The 18602-nt window shown below is 47.4% G+C and overlaps 1 protein-coding gene across 1 annotated transcript in view; it reads left to right on the forward strand.

The window, feature by feature from the left end:
• Positions 1–18602, forward strand: part of RHPN2 (rhophilin Rho GTPase binding protein 2) — a gene marked incomplete at its 5' end in the record, with an annotated part of 57358 nt that overhangs the window by 13113 nt on the left and 25643 nt on the right. Inside the window, 2 exon segments of the mRNA XM_006167986.3 lie at positions 109–237; positions 6025–6100. Of these exon segments, the coding sequence (XP_006168048.2) occupies positions 109–237; positions 6025–6100 (205 nt within the window).

Genomic DNA, 18602 nt, shown 5'->3' on the forward strand with positions numbered 1-18602 from the left:
AGAGGCAGAGAGAGAAAGAAAGCAAGCTGCCAGGTCTGGGACTTGAACAGCAGTTGGCCATGTGGGAATCCAGTGCCCTTAACTTCTCTCCTTCCTCTCTTTAAACAGAGCAGCCACGAACCAGAAGGTGCGGGAGCAGGTGCGCCTGGAGCTGAGCTTCGTTAACTCGGACCTGCAGATGCTCAAGGAAGAGCTGGAGGGGCTCAACATCTCGGTGGGGGTGTATCAGGGCACAGAGTAAGTGGGCAGCACCTCTTCCAGGTGCTCTCTGGGCGCGAGAACTCACCTGCATCAGGGCTCGTACAGGACAGCTGCATGGGGGAGGGGGGGCAGAGATTGTGGGCTAAGAGTGTGGCAGCCCCCACTTGGCAAAGTGAGAGAATGACCAGGTTTGGGTTTGAGCAAGGTGCTAGAGTTAAAGGGATGAACCCATGGAGTTTGTTGGGAGATGCATGGAGTGCTGGACCAAAGGCGTTTGTCCTGGGGTCCCTGGGATGTGGTTTTACAGTAGAGCTGTGTGTCTGGGTCCTGGCAGGAGAGGACATTTCTCAGATAGGCAGGAGGTGAGGCTCTGCCCCATATTACCCAGGAAATGTCTTGTGGGTGGCGTTGGGAGCCGGCCTGCAAGGAGCTGGAGATGCCTTTCTTCTTCCCCCTTATTTGCTTCCTGTAAGCACAGAGCCTGACTCTGGGTCATTCTGTTCATAGAATGTTAAAATGGGACCAGCAGTTGGCATAATGGCTATGTCACTGGACTCCCATGTAATCAACCGTGGTTCGAGTCCCGGACCCAGTGGCTTAAACTCACGCTGGGCACGTGTGTGCGTGCATGCCCAAGATCCCAAGAGGAGAAAGGAGAATGAATTGTGGCATGGAGGGGGGTGGGGTGATTTCTCGCTTTCTGTCTCTCTCTGTCTTTCTGGCGAGTGCATGTGCCCTATAGCAAAAAACCTCTCCTCCCCCCAAAAAATAGTTAAAATGTATGAATTGCCTTGACAGGTGTTTGTTTGTTTGTTTGTTTGTTTTTAAGAACTGTTTTATTTAGCTTTATTTATTTACTTCAATTTCACCTGAGAGGGACACAATGAGAGAGAGGAGAGGGAGATAAGGTGAGAAAGCAAGCCACCTGGTCCAGGACTTGAACTGTGGTTGGCCATGTGGGAGTCCAGCATCCTTAACCACCACACCACCTACCAGCAGCCCCCCTTTTATTTAATATTCCAGAAGTCATTTGCACTCCCAGAGAGGGACAGCAAGGGAAAGTGAAAATACACCTCCCAAGGCGTACAGTCGTGCCATAATCCCATTTCTCCAGCTCCGCCTTCTTTCGGGAGTTTGGGCGTGCATGTATACTTATGGGGCATATTTTTCGAGCCACTGGGTCTAGGGCTTCAACTGCATGGTTAGCCATGTGGGACCCAGTTCTCTTAACCACCAGGCCATGGCTGGCCCTGGGATTTTTTTTTTTTTTCCCATCTGTGAATGAGAGAGGCAAAGACAGCACCCTCAACAAGGTCTCGATCCCGTAATCCACCCACAGCCACAGACAGCCCCAGGTCATGGGCACACATGTGCTCAGTGTACTCTGGATGTGAACCCAGCTGCCTCCCATACGGCTCGCCCTGTGGGGCACTGCACCCCACCACTATGCCACCATCTAACCGCAGGGATCTTTTATGTCCGAGATTAGGGGACCCATGTGAGTTCTTTAAGTGGGTGGTGCAAATGAGACAGTTCAGAAGTATACCTCATTAAATACTTGAGGAAGCAATATTCTAATTCAGAAATATTCCTTAGAGAGTATGTGTGAGAGGTAGAACTTTTTTTTTAACTTTTAAAACAGATTTATTTAATTTTATTTGTTATTATTATTATGTTTTAATTTGACCAGAGAGAGACAGAGAGCAAGAGAGAGGTACAGTGAGAAAGCAAGTCACCAGGTCCAGAACTTGAACCACAGTCAGCCATGTGGGAGTCCAGTGCTCCAACCACCATGCCACTTTCGAGTCCCATGTTATTATTATTTTTAATTTGACTAGAGACAGAGAAAGAAACAGAGAAAGTGAGAAAGTAAGCTGTCTGTAGTCGACCACGTGGGAGTCCAGAGTCCAGAATCTCAACCACCATGCCACCTGTCAGCTGGGAGGTGGAATACTGACATGCAGTCTTCAGCAATGCTCAGAAAGTCTCCCACAAATGAACTGCCTTTAAAGACGTGCCCTTTTTTTTTTTAAAGAGACATTTTCCTATAGGGTGCATGCTCTCACCAGAGAGACAGAAAGCAAGAAATCACACCTTGGGAGGGATGACCACACTGCAATCTCTTTTCCTCCATTCTCCTCTCCGCATTGATTTTGGGCACGCATGCACACACGCCCAGCATGAATTTTAAGCCATCGAGTCTGGAACCCAAACTATGTTCGACTACTGGGAAACCAAGTGACGTAACCATTACACCATCTGCTGATCCCAGACATACTCATCTTTAAGAAGCCAAAACTTGGGAACCAGCAGTTAGCATAATGGCTATGTCTCTGGACTCCCATGTAGTCGACCACGGTTCTCGTCCTCGACCCGGTGGCTTAAAACTCACGCTGCGTGTGCATGCATGCCCAAGATCCCGAGAGGAGAATGGAGGAAAAGGGATTGGGGCGTAACCATCCCCCCTGGGGGGTGATTTCTCACTTTCTGTCTCTATGTCTCTCTCTGTCTGGTGAGCGCACGCGCCCTATAGCGAAAATCTCTCCAAAAAAAACCCAAAAACACAAACAAAGAAGCCAAAACTTCAAGAAATTCCCAAGAAGCATTTGCATACTTTTCATGGGAGTTGAGTTAAATTTCTCACGTAGTAGGTGAGCCCCAGGGGCAACTCAGTCAGAAAACATTTCCATGATTAATAGAAGGAAGACATTAGGGAGCTTTGAGTCACCTATGGAATGCGTTTCCTGATCAGAATCCTCCGCGTGGTCCGGGGGCTGTTTTTCCCTAGCCAGAGGGAAAGCATTAATGTGTGGTGTCTCCCTGGCTCTTCTGTGACGTTCTGTGCCTGGCTCGCTCACCTCTGGGCCCCCACTGCAGTCCGAGCATCTGGTCAGAGCAGCAACAAACAGAAGGTTCCCCAGCCTGTGCCCTGGTGTGAAATTCCAATGTATTCCCCAAAAGGACCAGTTCCTCAGAGGTGAGGCCAAGATGAGGCCAGGCCAAACGTGGGTAATAAACACAGACTGTTCCGTATGTGCACTTGCTGTGTTAAACACAGGAGGGTCATCACAGGAGCTTTCTGCAGTGAAGGCCCCTGTGTGGTCACTGATTCAAATGTCCCTGTGCCATTGGGAAGAGGACAAGACATGCAGATTCCAAATGACACCTTACATTTGCATCCTTGACTCTTCCTGTTTTCAAAATAGATTTTCTTTCTTTCTTTTTTCATTTTTCGATTTTAGGTTTTTGCCATAGGACATGTATACTCCCTGAAGAGAGTCAGAGAGAGAGGGAAAGTGAGAAATCATCCCCCAGGTGGATGGCCGTGACACAATCCCTTCTCTATTCTTCTTGGGATTTTGGGCACGCGTGCACTCATGCCCAGGGTGTTTCAAGCCACTGGGTCCAGGACTCAAACTGTGATCAACCATGTAGAGTCCAACTCTTTAACCAAAGCAATATGCCACCTACTGGCCCTCCATCTTTCTTTTTAAAAAAGATTTATTTCTTCCATGAGAGAGAGGGGAGGGAAAAGGAGAGAAAGAGAGAGGTGCTCCCTACAAGGTCCCCAGGCTGCATTCTACCCCCAGCCTCAGCCGGCCCACGTTAAAGACATATATGCACCTGGTGTAGTCAGGGAGGTCTCAGGATGAAAACTCAGGCCTTGGACCAGCAGTTAGCATAATGGCTATGTCGCTGGACTCCCATGTAGTCGACTGCAGTTCGCGTCCTGGACCCAGTGGCTTTAAACTCATGCCAGGCACGTGTACGTGTGTGCCCAAGATCCCAAGAGGAGAATGGAAGAGAAAGGATTGCGGCATGGCCATCCCCCCGGGGGGTGATTTCTTGCTTTCTCTCTCTCTGTCTCTCTGGTGAGCACCCTATAGCAAAAACCTCTCAATAAATAAATAATTAAAGAAAAGGAAAACAAAACCCAGGACTTTCCCAGGTGGGTTCAGTTTTGCCACTGCTGCGCCCATACCTGACCCCAGTCATTCTTCTTAGCACAGTTGATCTTTTTTTTTTTTTCAAAGAATTATTTTATTTAACTTTATTTATTTATTCTAATTTGACCAGAGAGGGACAGAGCAAGAGAAAGAGAGAGAACGTGAACCGCCAGGTTCGGGACTCAAACCAAGTTCGGCCATGTGGGAGTCTAGCACCCTTAACCACCATGCCATCTGCTGGCCCCCCAATCTCTCTCTCTCTCTCTTTTTTTTTTTTAAGTTTATTTCTTCTGTAAGTGAGAGAGACAGAGACAGGCACCCTCAACGGGGTCTTCCCTCCCTGTTCACCCCAGCTTCAGCTATCCTGGTGTCGTGGACATGTGTGTGCCCAGCATGTGTAGGGAGGTCTCTGGCCATGAGCCTGGAACCTTCCCATGTGGGTTGGCCTTGCAGCGTGCCACTGTCCTAACTCAGCACAGTGGACCTCTAAACTTCTGTGAGTTCGACAGAGTAAAAGGGTCTCCTTGTGCAGACAAGAAAACTCAGGGAGGCCCGAGGTCACGAGGTCACAGAACGTGTCCCAGTACCATGGCACCAGGACCGGGAACGCTGGTGCGGGGAGGGCCTCACGCTCACCGCTCCTCTTGTTGTCTGGACAGTCCCAGAAGAGCAAGCCTTGCCTCTATTCACAGCTGGGGTGCTGGGGCGAGGCTAGGAGGTGCTGGGGCCCTGGCTAACCTCATCTCTCCCACCAGGACCCACTTTCTCCTCTGGGGCTTCGAGGTTGGGTCTCACCTCCTCTTAGCACAGGTGCCCCACAGAGGCAGTTTCAGCTTACAGAGGCATTGTCCACTCACCCTGCCCTGCATTCCTGGCCTCTTCTCTGGGCTGGGCTGGGCTGGGCACCCCAAGGAGGTCTCTTGTTACAGGTCAGGGAGCTAAATCCCTATTTGCAAAACAAGGCCTGAACCTGCTTCACTTCCTGCTGGCCCTGCCCCCAGGAATGTAGGTTTAGGGAGCCCTCCTAGGGTTCCCTAGTGGTCCCTGAAGAAAGAGGAGGTGGAGGGAAGTGGTCCCAGACTCTGTCCCTGGGCTGGGATTAAGGCGCGCTTGGTGTCAGATGGAGCCCCTGCCCTCAAAGTGTTCCCTGTGCAGGTGATGGGACACCTAGAGTGATGTGCCCCACAGGGGCATGAGGCTAAGAGCCAGGGTTGGAGTGTGGAGGTGTTGGAGGGCTGCCAGAGTTGGGGACCCACTGCAGCGAGGAGAGAATAGGGTGGGAAGAAGACTAGGGGCTGGGGGCTGATGGAGTACCCCTGTGGCAGGGACTATACCCAGCACAGTTGCTAAAGGAAGCTTGAGATTGGACAGCCACACCAGTTCGGTGCAGGCAGGGAGTTCATGTGTCAGGCTGAGTGGTCCAGAAGCCAGGGGCAGCTGGGATGGTTTTAGAACAGAGGGAGGGGGAATTGACAGATGGTGTAATTGTTGCTGGATTCCCATGTAGTCAACCATGGTTCAAGTCCTGGACCTGGTGGCTTAAAACTCATGCTGGACATGTGTGCATGTGTGCCCAAAATCCTGAGAGGGCAATGAAGAAGAAAGGATTGTGATATGGCCATCCCCCCCCCAGGGGGTGATTCCTCCATTTCTTTCTCTCTGGTGATAAATGAATGAATACATAAACAGATAAAGAAAATAACAGAGGGAGGGGCATGACCAGCATCTTCTTTATGAATAAAGGAACCCATCAGTGGGGTGTGTGCTGGGTTGGTTTAAGGACAGGCTGGGGACCTGAGTGAGTTTCTGGGGACAAGTCATGGGGTGCAAAGTGGCTGGACTGGGATGTTCATGTATCTTCTTGTGTTTCTCACAGAGAGGCGTTTACGATTCCCCTGATTCCTCTTGGACTGAAGGAAACCAAAGACGTTGACTTTTCAATCAGTCTCAAGGTAAATCCCAAAGTGGCGGGCCCCAGATCGAGTGTTTAAAATGGAAAGAGAGAACTGCATATCTCTCCTGGTGGCTTTAGGCTCAATGCGCCAAGTGTCAACTGATGCCTGCAAGGTGACCCTGAGCCCTCCCGCCCCCCATCCACCTCTGCAGAAAATCTGTGCACTCCTCCCATATTCTTACTCTCATTTTTGGTTACTTCCCTTTTTTTCCCACCCCTCCCCCCCAGTGGGGATGACCACACCACAATTCCATCTCCTCCGTTCTCCTGGGATTCTGGGCTTATATGCACAGGCACCCAGTGTGAGTTTCAAGCTGCTGGGTCTGGGACTCTAACTGTAAGTGGCCATGTGGGAGTCCAGCACCATAACCGTTACACCACTTGCTGGCCCCATCTTTGGTTACTTCTGAAGCTCCTCTTGGGTACCTGGAGAAGGTTGGTTGGAGGCCCAGACCAGGTCAAGTCAAAGAGTATCTATGGGTGAATGTGCTTTGGAATGTAAAAATCACATAGTATCTTTTCACTTAAATTATGTAACTGGTTGAGGCCCTACTTTTTTTTTTTTTTTTTAAGAGAGATTTTTGCAGGACCAGCAGTTAGTGTAATGGCTATGTTACTGGACTCCCATGTAGTCAACTGTGGTTGACTACATGGTCCAAGTCCCAGACCCAGTGGCTTAAACTCACGCTGGGCACGTGTGTGTGTGTGTATCCACAATCCTGAGAGGAGGATGGAGGAGAAGGGATTGCGGCATGGCCATCCCATCCCCCCTGGGAGGGGGGTGATTTCTTGCTTTCTGACTCTCTGTCTCTCTGTCTTTCTGGCGAGCGCACACGCCCTATAGCAAAAACCTCTCAAAGAAAGAAAGAAAGAAAGAAAGAAAAAGGAGAGGTTTTTTGCAATAGGGCATGTGTACTTGCCAGAGAGACAGAAAGCAAGAAATCACCCCCCCAGAGAGGATGGTGACTCCGCAATCCCTTCACCTCCATTCTCCTCCTAGGATTTTGGGCACACATGCACATGTACCCATCGTGGGTTTTAAGTCGCTGGGTCTGGGACTTGGACCATGGTTGACTTAAGTCGCTGGATCTGGGACTTGGACCATGGTTGACTACATGGGAGTCTAACGACATAACCATTATGCCACCTGCTGATCTCTAGGCCCTATTTTTGGAAGAATAGCTACAGTGTTTTTCTCCCCAATATCTTATTATGAAAATTGAAAAATTTATTGAAAAACTCTAAGAATTTTATAAGGAACCCCTTTATATTTACTACCTGGATTAACATGTTGCCATGGTTGTCGTGTGTTGGTCCATCTTGGCATCCTGGTGCTTATTTGTTTGTTTGTTTTGTTTTGTTTTGTTTTGCTATTGGATGCATGCACTGGTCATACAGAGACAGAGAGAGGGAGAGGGAGAATGAGAAACCACCCCTGCAAACCACCAGGCCTGCGACTTAAACCATGGAGTCAGCCCTGTGGGATCTAATGCCTTTACCTCCATGCCATCTGCTGGCCTTCCTGTGTCTATTAATCCATCTTAATTATTGTTTTAAAATAATTATTTTATTTAACTTTATGTATTTATTTATTTATTTTTAATTTGATCAGAGAGGGACAGAGTGAGAGAGCGCGAGAGAGAAAAAGTGAGAAAGCAAGCCGCCAGGTCTGGAACTTGAACTGCTACCAGCCATGTGGGAGTCCAGTGACCTTAACCACCATGCCACCTGCTGGCCCTAATCCAGTGCATTACAGTCTTATATTATAATGCATTTCTTTCTTTTTAGAATTATTTTATTTTATTTATCATCATTATTATGTCTCAATTCACCAGAGAGAGAGAGAGAGAGTGGAAAAGGGAGAAAGCAAGCCGCCAGATCTCAACTTGAACCCTGGTCGGCCTTGTGGGAGTCCAACGTCTTAACCTCCATATCACCTGCTGGCCCCTGTAATGCATTTCAAAGCCAATCAAAGATATCAATTTACTAAATACTTGAATAACCAGTGTTTGATTCCCCCACCCCCATCTGTTAATAATTCCCAAGTATCTGGGCCCCTCTCTCACTTAGCAGATTCTTACAGGCTCTCGTGCGCCTGGCACTGTGCTGGGTCCTGGAGAGGCTGCAAATCCTGCCTTCCGAGCCCAAGGGTCAGGGGATGATTCCTGGGAAAGGGGTCCATCAGGTGCTGTGATGGGAACACGCAGGAGAGACTGCCCCAGGCTGGAGCCAGGAGACCCTCCATACCTGGAACACCCTCCTCTCCCTCCTCTCCCCTGATCCATGCGTTTGAATTTGAACGAATCACCTCCAACTTCAGTTGAGGAGGAAAGAGGGGGAAAGTGGTGTCTGCCCCTGAGCATGGGCACAGGTTACAGGAAAGAAGCCCAGAGAAAGGACCATGAGAAAAGCTACAAGGAATTCTCTTTCTTTCCCTGGTAATCCTGAGAGTTCGCTCATTTTGGACTACTTTTAGTTAAGAAAGGGAAAAAAAAATTATCATGTATTTTTTTAAAGTTTATTCCTGGGCTGACCCCATGGACTGGAGGTTAAGGAGCCAGATTCCCACAGAGTTGACTGCAGTTCTTTTGAATCCTGGCCCTGGCAGCTTGAAAAACACTCCAGCCCCTGTGTATGCCCCAGATCCCAGCAGGATGGGAAATGGAGGGGAAGGGCTTGTGGTATGACTACGCTCCATGGGGGATGCTTTCTCCCCCACTCAGTATCTCTCTCTCTCTGGCAAGTATGTGTGCCTTCTGGCCCAAAAGAAAAACAAAAAGTAAAGCTTATTTCTTCTTTTCTTCCATTTCTTCCACGTGAGTCACAGACAGGTATCACTAATAGCCAGCCAGGTTCTGGGTATCGTGATCTGTGCTCAGGACCCGAAATTCAAACCCAGCACCTCTCCCCCATGGGTCCAGTTGTGTCATGTCATTTTCTTTTTTTAAAAAAGTTTATCCCTTTTAATGAGAGAGACAGAGACAGAGAGAGAGTGAAGCACCCAGTTAGGGTCCCCACACTGTGATCTACCCCTAGCCACCCTCGGATCATGGCCATGGGTGCCTGGCATGTTCGGGGAGGTCTCTGGTTGTGAACCCAGAACCCTCCCATGTGGGTCAGCCTAACTGAGCACTGTGTTTCCACTGCACACTCTCTGGGCCCTCAGAACGCCAAAATGGCCATTGTAAAATTTATCCTTTTAAAAGCAGTAGGTGAGGCTAGTAGGCGGCATAGTGCCTAAGGTCCTGAACTGCCACACGGCCGACTGGGATTGGAGTTCTGTACTTGACGGCTTGAAATTCACACCAGGTGTGTGTGCACATGTGCCCAAAATCCTGAGAGGAGAACGGACGAGAAGAGATTGCGGCGTGGCCATCCCCACTGGAGGGTGATTTCTCGCTTTCTGTCTCTGTCTCTCTGTCTTTCTGGTGAGTGCACGTGTCCTATAGCAAAAACCTCTCCAAAAAAATCTGCTTTCGGATAAACTGCTGGTCCCCCTGAAAGTTGATTTTTCAAGTCAGAAGCAGCAGTTTGATGCGAGTGGCTCACAGGCGGCCTGAATTTTCAGAGGTGACTCGCCACCTGTCTGTGGGACTTGAAACAATCCATATGCCTGTGGAAGTGTCTTCAGCTGCTTCTGCAGCATGCATAGTTGCTTTAAGATTTAATTAGTGTGTGGCTCAGTGCCAGGGCTTCAAGAATGCACGCATTTTAGAGGGAGGCTGTCTCGGAAAAACTTAGGAATTTCATGGGCATCAGTAGAAATCCAGATATGTCACGGGCTGAGTTCCACATTAAACCAAATTAAAAATCACGTGGGCCTGGCCAACCGCTGTTCAGCTGAGGCCTCCAACCGTGTCATTTTAGCCCAGAAGGGACTCTGTTGTTGTCAGTCACACAGAAATGAGAACGTCTGAGGGGCTTTGTATTCTCTCCCTTCCACCTGAGAACAAACACAGTCAGGCACTATGGAAGTGACTCGGATCTGACGTGTATGCTGTGTGATGTTTTATGGTCAGTAAATTACACGATTTTATTTTGAAGAAACGGGCTTTAAAAATGGCTGCATTAAAAAGCACCATTCAGCTGGCCCTGTAGCCTAGTGGTTAAGGAGACTGAGTCCCACATGGCCTACCTCAGTTCTAATTCCTACTCTCATGACTTGAAAAACACACTGTGTGTGTGTGTGTGTGTGTGTGTGTGTGTCAAAGTCCTGACAGGAGGGAGAAATGGAATTATGGTGTGACCATTCCCCAGAGAGGGTGCTTTCTCTCTTTGTCTCTTTCTCTGTCTCTAGCAAGCATATTTATACACCCTCTGGCACATATAAAGAAAACAACACCACCAAAAAAAAAACCAAGAGGGACCATCTGGTGGTGTGGTGATTCAGGTGGTTGGATCCCACATGACCGACGGCCATGTGCAAGTCCCAGACCCAGTGGCTTGTAAATATGCCGGTGCATATGCAAGCACGCCCAAAATCCTGAAAGGAGAAATGGAGGGAGAGGGGATTGTGGAGTGGCCATGCCCCCGGGAGGGTGCTTTCTCATTTTTCCTCTCTCTGTCTCTCCAGCAAGGGCATATACACACTATAGCAAAATTAATGAATTAATTAGAAAGTATTTTTGGCATTACATTTTTCATCTATCTGGAATTTGTTTTGAGGTGAAAAGTAAGGTGTAGCACTCTAACTTTATTTTTGTCAGGCGGCTAGCTGGTTTTCCCTGAAATCTGTATTCAGAACCCACCTGCCGTCCTTGCCGGCTGGTGTCCACTCCTCATTTCACCCCTCTTCTTCCTTCCTCCTTCCTGCTATGGGCCAGGGAGACATCTGTCTCAGGGGCCGCTCTTACGCTCAGGTTTCTGAGTCATTACAGGAAGGCAAAACACAGACAAGAGACCCCATTTTTCCTGTGTCCTCACTGTACAGTCAACACGAAAGACCTCTCTGACCGAATGCTTAGAGATTCCTCCCCACCCGCCAGCCCTCAGCTCTGTGGCACTGGCAGGGGCAGCACTAGAACTTTGTTTTTGCCCGAGCAGGTAGTGGTTTTCACACCAGCGGGGTGACCGATTCAGTTCCGTTCTGACACTGTTGACCTGAACGTCGCGTCAGATCCCTCAGGGTGACGGCTCAGTCCCACAAGGCTGCTCCTCGCCTGCAGCCCTTTCCCATGCCAGCTGCAAGCCCCAGGTGGCTTTACCTGGGATTCCAACCCACCAGCCATAAGCCAGGGTTACCATTCCCCTCCCCTTCTTGGATTGGATTAATTTGCTAGAGCAGCTTATAGAACTTGGGGAAACATTTACTTAGGTTTACCAGTTTATTATAAAGGATATTGCAAAAGATACAGATAAAGAGAAGAGAGGCACAAGGCCAGGAGTGTGGGAAGAGGTCAGCTGCCATGCCCTCCCTGGGAGCGCCACCCTCCAGGAACCTCCATGAGCCCAGCCTGAAGCTCTCTGAACCCCAACCCTCTTATTTATTTACTTTTAAAAGAATTATTTTATGAATCTTTATATTTTAATTTAACCAGAGAGGGACAGAGACAGAAAGCGAGAAAGCAAGCTGCCATGTCCGAGACTCAACTGCAGTGGTTCGTGTGGGAGTCCAGCTCCCCCAACCACCACACCACTTGCTGGTCCCCATTTATTTATTTATTTATTTTATTTATTCTTCCTCTCTCTCTCTCTTTTTTCTTTTTTTTTTTTGAGAGGTTTTTGCTATAAGGCACATGCACTTGCCAGAAAGACACAGAGACAGGCAGAAAGAGAGAAATTGTCTTTCCAGGGGGGATGGCCACACCGCAATCCCTTCTCCTCCCTTCTCCTCTCGGGATCTTGGGCATGCACGCACACGCGCCCGGCGTGAGTTTAAGCCACTGGGCCTGGGACTCAAACCACAGTCAACTACATGGGAGTCCAGTGACATAGCCATTATGCTAACTGCTGGTCCCCCTATTTATTTATTTTTAATGGAGGCTAATTGCATAGTCATGACTGAAGCACAGGCGACTGTGTGGACATGAGACTGGACAAGGAGTGAAAGATCTAATGCCAATAGGCTGAGTGGGGGAAGCCAGCAAGGCCTGTCTGTCCAGATTCTTCTTGGCCACTTTGTCCAGCATTCCTTCCATGCAGGCTTGGGGCAGGACCCTCTGGAATGAGGGTCTGAATTTCTTTACGACCAGCCTGCCTTAGGGAGTTTGAGGAACTCAGGATAAAAGGCCAAAGATGATGAACCAGAAACCATGGACGAAAACCCAAATACGTATGTCATAATATCACCGCTTCCTATTGGGCATGGCTGAGGGTGTGGAGCACTAGCAAGTCAGAGGGAGGGAGGAGAGGGAAGTCATTGATTCTCCTTGCAGCCAAGTTTAACGTTTTCTCTCTTCCTTCTAAAAGCTCGATTTGATTGTCAGTCTATGAAAGCAACTGACAACCAGACTAGCAGGAAAAAAAAAAAAGTAATTTTACCTTAAAAACAGGCACTCACATACAGGGGAATCTAGAAACACGGGAGACTCAAAAGCCAAATGACTGAGGGTTTCTCCTGCACAGAGAGGAGACTTGGAGATAAGCTATGGAGAGGTGAGGGGTGAACACGCAGTCTCTTGTCTTTCTGGATCAGGGTCAGCGGTTTAATCTTCATCCTGTGCCTGCACAGGACGGGAGGAGCCACAGCTAAAGCCTGCTTACAAACTGCCTGCTGTGCTGATAGCTAGACGTAAATGTCTTATACAAAAGGTTAGTTTTTGGTTTTGTTTTTTGTTTTTTAGTTGCTAGAGGAGTATTTGCTAGTCAGAGAGAGAGAGGGAGCTAGAGCCCTCCAGGAGGTGGCTTTTTCCCTCCATTTTTCTATCTTATCTGGATTTGGGGCACACACACACACAAACGAATACGTGCACATGTGCCTGCTCTATGTGTTTTTTTTTTTTTTTTTTTTGGAGAAATTTTCGCTATAGGGCGCGTGCGCTCGCCAGACAGACAGAGAGAGACATAGAGACAGAAAGCGAGAAATCACCCCCCAGGGGGGATGGTCATGCCGCAATCCCTTCTCCTCCATTCTCCTCTCGGGATCTTGGGCACGCACGCACACGCGCCCGGCATGAGTTCTAAGCCACCGGGTCCGGGACGCGAACCACGGTCGACTACGTGGGAGTCCAGCGACATAGCCATTACGCTAACTGCTGGTTCCCCCTGCTCTATGTGTTTTTCAAGCCACCTGGGCTGGGGTTCAAACTGAGGTTGGTCATGTGGGATCCAGTTCTCTGTGCCGAGGCCTTAACTGCTGTTCTATGGGCTAGTTTCAGAGATTAGCTTTTGAAGAAAATGAATTCTGCACCTACAGATCCCCTGGATAGTCAACTTAAAATATAGCAAAAGAAGTGTATTTTGGAGTGGTGAAGTATGTTTTGGCCTCCCACACCTGACTTCCTCATCTGCCTTGTGCATTCTTACAGGGAAGGCCTGGCGCCTCTTGGTCCTACCTCTCTGGGTTTCTGTAGCTGCTTTTCCCGCTTTACTCTTTGGCTCTAGGCTCCGATGATTATGATTATTATGATTATGATTATGATTATTATTTTAAATTTGCAGTAGGGTATGTGAGCTCACTAAAGAGAGACAGACCTTGAGAGAGAGAGAAACAGACAGAGAGAGACAGAGAGAGAGAGAGAAAGTGAGAAAACAAGCCACCAGGTCTAGGACTCGAACCGTAGCTGGCCTTGTGGGAGTCGAGCATCTTAATCACGATGCCACCTATGGCCCCCGTCCCTTCTTTTTTTTAAACTTGCAATAGGACACGTGTACTAATGGGAGGTTGGGAGAGCAAACACCCCCACACTCATCCCACAGGGAGGACGGCCAAACTGCAATCCCCTCTCCTCCATTCTCCTCTCAGAATTTTGGGCACCCATGCACACGTGCCTGGCTCCTGGGTCCAGGACTTGAACCATACTGTTGGCCATGTGGGATCCAACTGGCCCAACCACCACACCATTGGTGAGACCCAGTTGTTCCTTCTTCAGATTCAGTCAGTCATCCTCTTTGTGGGTGCCCCCTTCTGATGGAGGTGCCCTCCTTTCCTTGCTCATCTGTAACGCTGGCTTTTGTTACCTACCTGACCCTCAGATCTACTTAGTCTGTTTCTTATCTGTATCTGGTTCCGTCGTCTGGCCATTTCTGGCTGTTTAATCCCGGTGCATTTTAAAGTTTTTTTATTTCTTCTATGGAGGGGGGGTGCACCCCCAACAGGGTCTTTATGCTACAGACCACCCCAGCCTCAGCCAGTACCTGATCTTGCGCTTGTGTTTGGCCAGCCTCCTTGGGGAGGTCTCTGGATCAGAACCCACAACCCTCCCAACAGAGTCAGCTCCAAGGAGTATCACATTCACTTCTGTGCCACCGCCGGGCCCCCAGTGCTATGGGTTTTGACATCTTTTCCCCATTTTGGTGCTTCCATATTTTGTCAAGATCTCCTCAGAATAGTCCTCTTGAGTTCTGAGTGACATTTCATTAGCTTCATACAGTAATTTGGACAAAATCGCACCGTTGCAACGTCGCACGTTGTCATCTGTGAACATAGTGTTTCCAATTGTCAAAGTCAACAGTAAGTTTGATGGGACAGGGACCATGTCTGTCTTGCTGATTTTATAAGTAAATGAAAGAAACAATGGAATAACTTGTGTCCTTCAGTGCAATTTAATAGTTGTCTGCTTAATTAATATTTAGAAGGGGCCAGCAGGTGGCATGGCGCTGGATTCCCACATGGCTGACCGTCGTTCAAGTCCTGAACCTGGCAGCTTGCTTTCTCGTTTTCCCTTTTTCTTGCTCTCTATATAAATTAAATAATAATAATAATAATAATAATAATAATAATAATAAATGGAATATAATAAATAAATACATTTTAAGAATTAGGATTATTGTACTTTTGTTGCTATTGTGAAAATTAGTTTCCCTCCTACATTTTTTCTCTTTCTTTAGGATTATTTTATTTAATTTTCTTTATCTAGTATTATTATTATTTAATTTGACCAGAGAGAGACAGAAAAAGAGGGAAAGTAAGAAAGCAAGCTATCGGTTCTGAGACTGGAACTGCAGTTGGCCGTGTGCCTTAACCACCATGCCACCTGTTGCCCCCCGTACATTTTTCTAACAAATCATTGCTGACATAAGAAAGGGTGACGATTAACTTTTTTTCTACTATTGATTTTTCTGTGTTAACTTTGGCCTCATTTATTGAATTCTTCTTAATTAATATTTCAGTTGATGTTCTTCGGTTTTGTAAATAGTCTGTTATTTTGCTAAAGAAATTATTTATTTTTTTTTTTTGAGAAGTTTTTGCTATAGGGCATGTGCGCTCGCCAGACAGACAGACAGAGAGAGACAGAGAGACAGAAAGCGAGAAATCACCCCCCAGGGGGGATGGTCATGCCACAATCCCTTCTCCTCCATTCTCCTCTCGGGATCTTGGGCACACATGCACACGCACCTGGCGTGAGTTCTAAGCCACCAGGTCCAGGACGTGAACCACGGTCGACTCCATGGGAGTCCAGCGACATAGCCATTACGCTAACTGCTGGTTCCCCTAAATTATTTTGAATGACATTTCATTAGATTTATTCAGTAATTTGGACAAAACTGCATCTTTACAATATTGCACATTGCATTTTCCTTTCTAATTATATCTCTGTTTTTCTTAATTTGTTGGCTAGAAAACTTTTAGAATTTGGGGCCAGCAAGTAGCGTGGTGGTTAAGGCGCTAGATTCTCACATGGCTGACCACAGTTTGAGTCCTGGACCTGGCAGTTTGCTTTCTCTCTCTCTGTCTCTGTTTCTCTCTTGTCAAACTGAAGAATAATAAGTAAATAAAATTAAATAAATAATTTCTAAAAAAAAAAAGAAAAGAAAAAACTTTCAGAATTAACTGAGTAAAACAGTGATGATAAAAATTTTTATTTTGTCTCTGATGTTTAGAGTGGGTTTCGGCTGAGTGTTTTTTTATCCTGCTAAATAAGTACATTTAATCTATCCTAGTTTACTAAGTTTCAAAAGTTAAGAAGACATGGAGAGGTTTATCAAAATTCTCTTTGACTTTTACAAGGTAAACATACAATTTCTCTTTTAGCCTTTTTTTTTTTTTAAATGTTTGTTATTTTATTTCTTCTGAGAGAAAGAGAAAGAGAGCACCCATAACAGGGTCTCCATGCTGTGATCCACCCAGCCTCAGCCAGCCAGGCTTGTGGGCACACACAGACATGCTTGGTGTGTACAAGGAGGCCCTGGGATTCGAACCCAGGACCTTGCCTCATGTTACTGCTGCACCACTATCTAGTCCCCAGCTTCTTATCTTAAGTGTAATTTCTCTGTCTCTCTTTCTTTTAGGTTTTTCCATAGGGGCGTGTGCACTCATCAGATAGGAGAGATACAAAGAGAAAGAAAGGGGGAAGTCACCCCCCCCAGGGGGCATGACCATACCACAATCCCCTCTCCTTCAATCTCCTCTCTGGATTTTGAGCACACATACACACACACCCAACATGATCTTCAAGCTACTGGGCCTGGAACTTGAACCACAGTCAGCCATGTGAGAATCTAGGCACCTTAACCACTGTGCCACTTGCTGGCCCCTAATTTCTCTTGTTTTAAGAAAACTTGCCGCTGTGCACAGTGAAAGTGGCAGGACCTGTGGCTGTGTGCAAAATGCAGTTCGCATCCCTGTGCGTCTCCTGAGCGGTGGCCCCTTAATACCACTCAGGGATGTCATCGGGGGAGCCTCACAGGGACATGTCCTTCAGGTCACCCTCACCTGACTGGATAGCGCAGTAACATCTAAAAGCCATTTCATATTTTACCAAGTGTTACACGGTAGAGAAACCGATTCCAGGTATCATCACTGTAAGAAAAAAATGACGAAGATCTGTGACAGCATCCTTAAACAAAGGAGAAATCGTGTAAAAAAAAAAAAAAAAAAGAGGAAGACTGAATTAAGTTCGTTCGATTGCACAGGGGTTAATTGCAGTGCATCTGGAGCCAGATCCCACTTGGTCACCTGCTGTTCAAATCCCAGCCTGGTGGCTTGTAAGTCACATCAGACATATGTAGGTGCGTGTCCACAATCCTGAGGGTATGGAGAAATGAGGGAAACAGAATTGTGGCGTGACCTACCCCTTTGAAGGGTGCTCTCTCTCTCTCTCTTTCTCTCTCTCAAGTGCATACTCCTCTTCAGATTGCTTTAAAATGACCACACTAAAGGACTGAGGGACCCTTCTGCATATCTTTGGGCTAATTAGCAAGACATCTTGGAGGATTATTGCTGTTACAGAATATATATATATATATTTTTGGAGAGGTTTTTGCTATAGGGCGCGTGCACTCGCCAGACAAACAGAGAGAGACATAGAGACAGAAAGTGAGAAATCACCCCCCGGGGGGATGGTCACGCCGCAATCCCTTCTCCTCCATTCTCCTCTCGGGATCTTGGGCGCGCACGCACACGCGCCCGGCATGAGTTTTAAGCCACCGGGTCCGGGACGCGAACCGCGGTCGACTACGTGGGAGTTCGGCGACATAGCCATTACGCTAACTGCTGGTTCCCTGTTACAGAATATTTTAGAGCTTGTGAAAGCATTTGTTTAATTGCCACGTTAATAAAAAGGTGTAGCAAAAAACCCCTCATTTTTATAAGACAAGGGTGTGTGTGTGTGTGTGTGTGTGTGTGTGTGTGCACATGGATTTTTATGTCTATACACTGGGCACCCAAAAAGCAGGAACTTGATGGGGCCAGCAGGAGGCATGGCGGTTAAAGCAGCTGGGTTCCACATGGTTGAGGGTGCGGTTTGAAAAACGCATCAGCTGTGTATGTGTGCATGTCCAAAATCCTGAAAGGAGAATGGAGGAGAAGGGATTGCAGCATGGCCATCCCCACTTCGGGGTGAGTTCTCCCTTTTCCTCTCTTTCTTTCTCCTCTGTCTTTCTTCAGTGAGCACACATGCCCTATGTTAAAACAAACAAACAAAAAAACCTAAAAACAGCAACAAAAAAAAGCAGGATTTTTTTAAAAAAGAATTATTTATTTAATTTTATTTATTCATTCATTTATTTTTATTTGATCAGAGAGAGAGAGAGGGAAAGTCAGGAAGCAAGCCACCAGGTCCAGAACTTGAACCGTGGTCGGCCATGAGGGAGTGTCCAGCGCCTTTACCACCATGCCACCCACTGACCCCAAGGCAGGAATTTTAATGTAGAGAGTGCGTAATGTGATACATTGATAAAACATCATTGAACCATATACCGTGTCGACTTTTTTGCACCCAGGGAGGGCCAGCACTTATGGCACATGTTATGGGGGAACTATTATCAATGTTCCTTATGCTGGTTATTTCTTGGCTATAAAAGTTTACCATCTTCTAATACACATGTGCGTGTGTGCCTAAGATCCTGAGAGGAGAATGGAGGAGAAGGGATTGCAGCGTGACCATCCCCCCGGGGAGTGA

This window comes from Tupaia chinensis, unplaced genomic scaffold, assembly GCF_000334495.1.
Source record: "Tupaia chinensis unplaced genomic scaffold, TupChi_1.0 Scaffold145396_1, whole genome shotgun sequence".
NCBI lineage: Eukaryota > Metazoa > Chordata > Mammalia > Scandentia > Tupaiidae > Tupaia > Tupaia belangeri.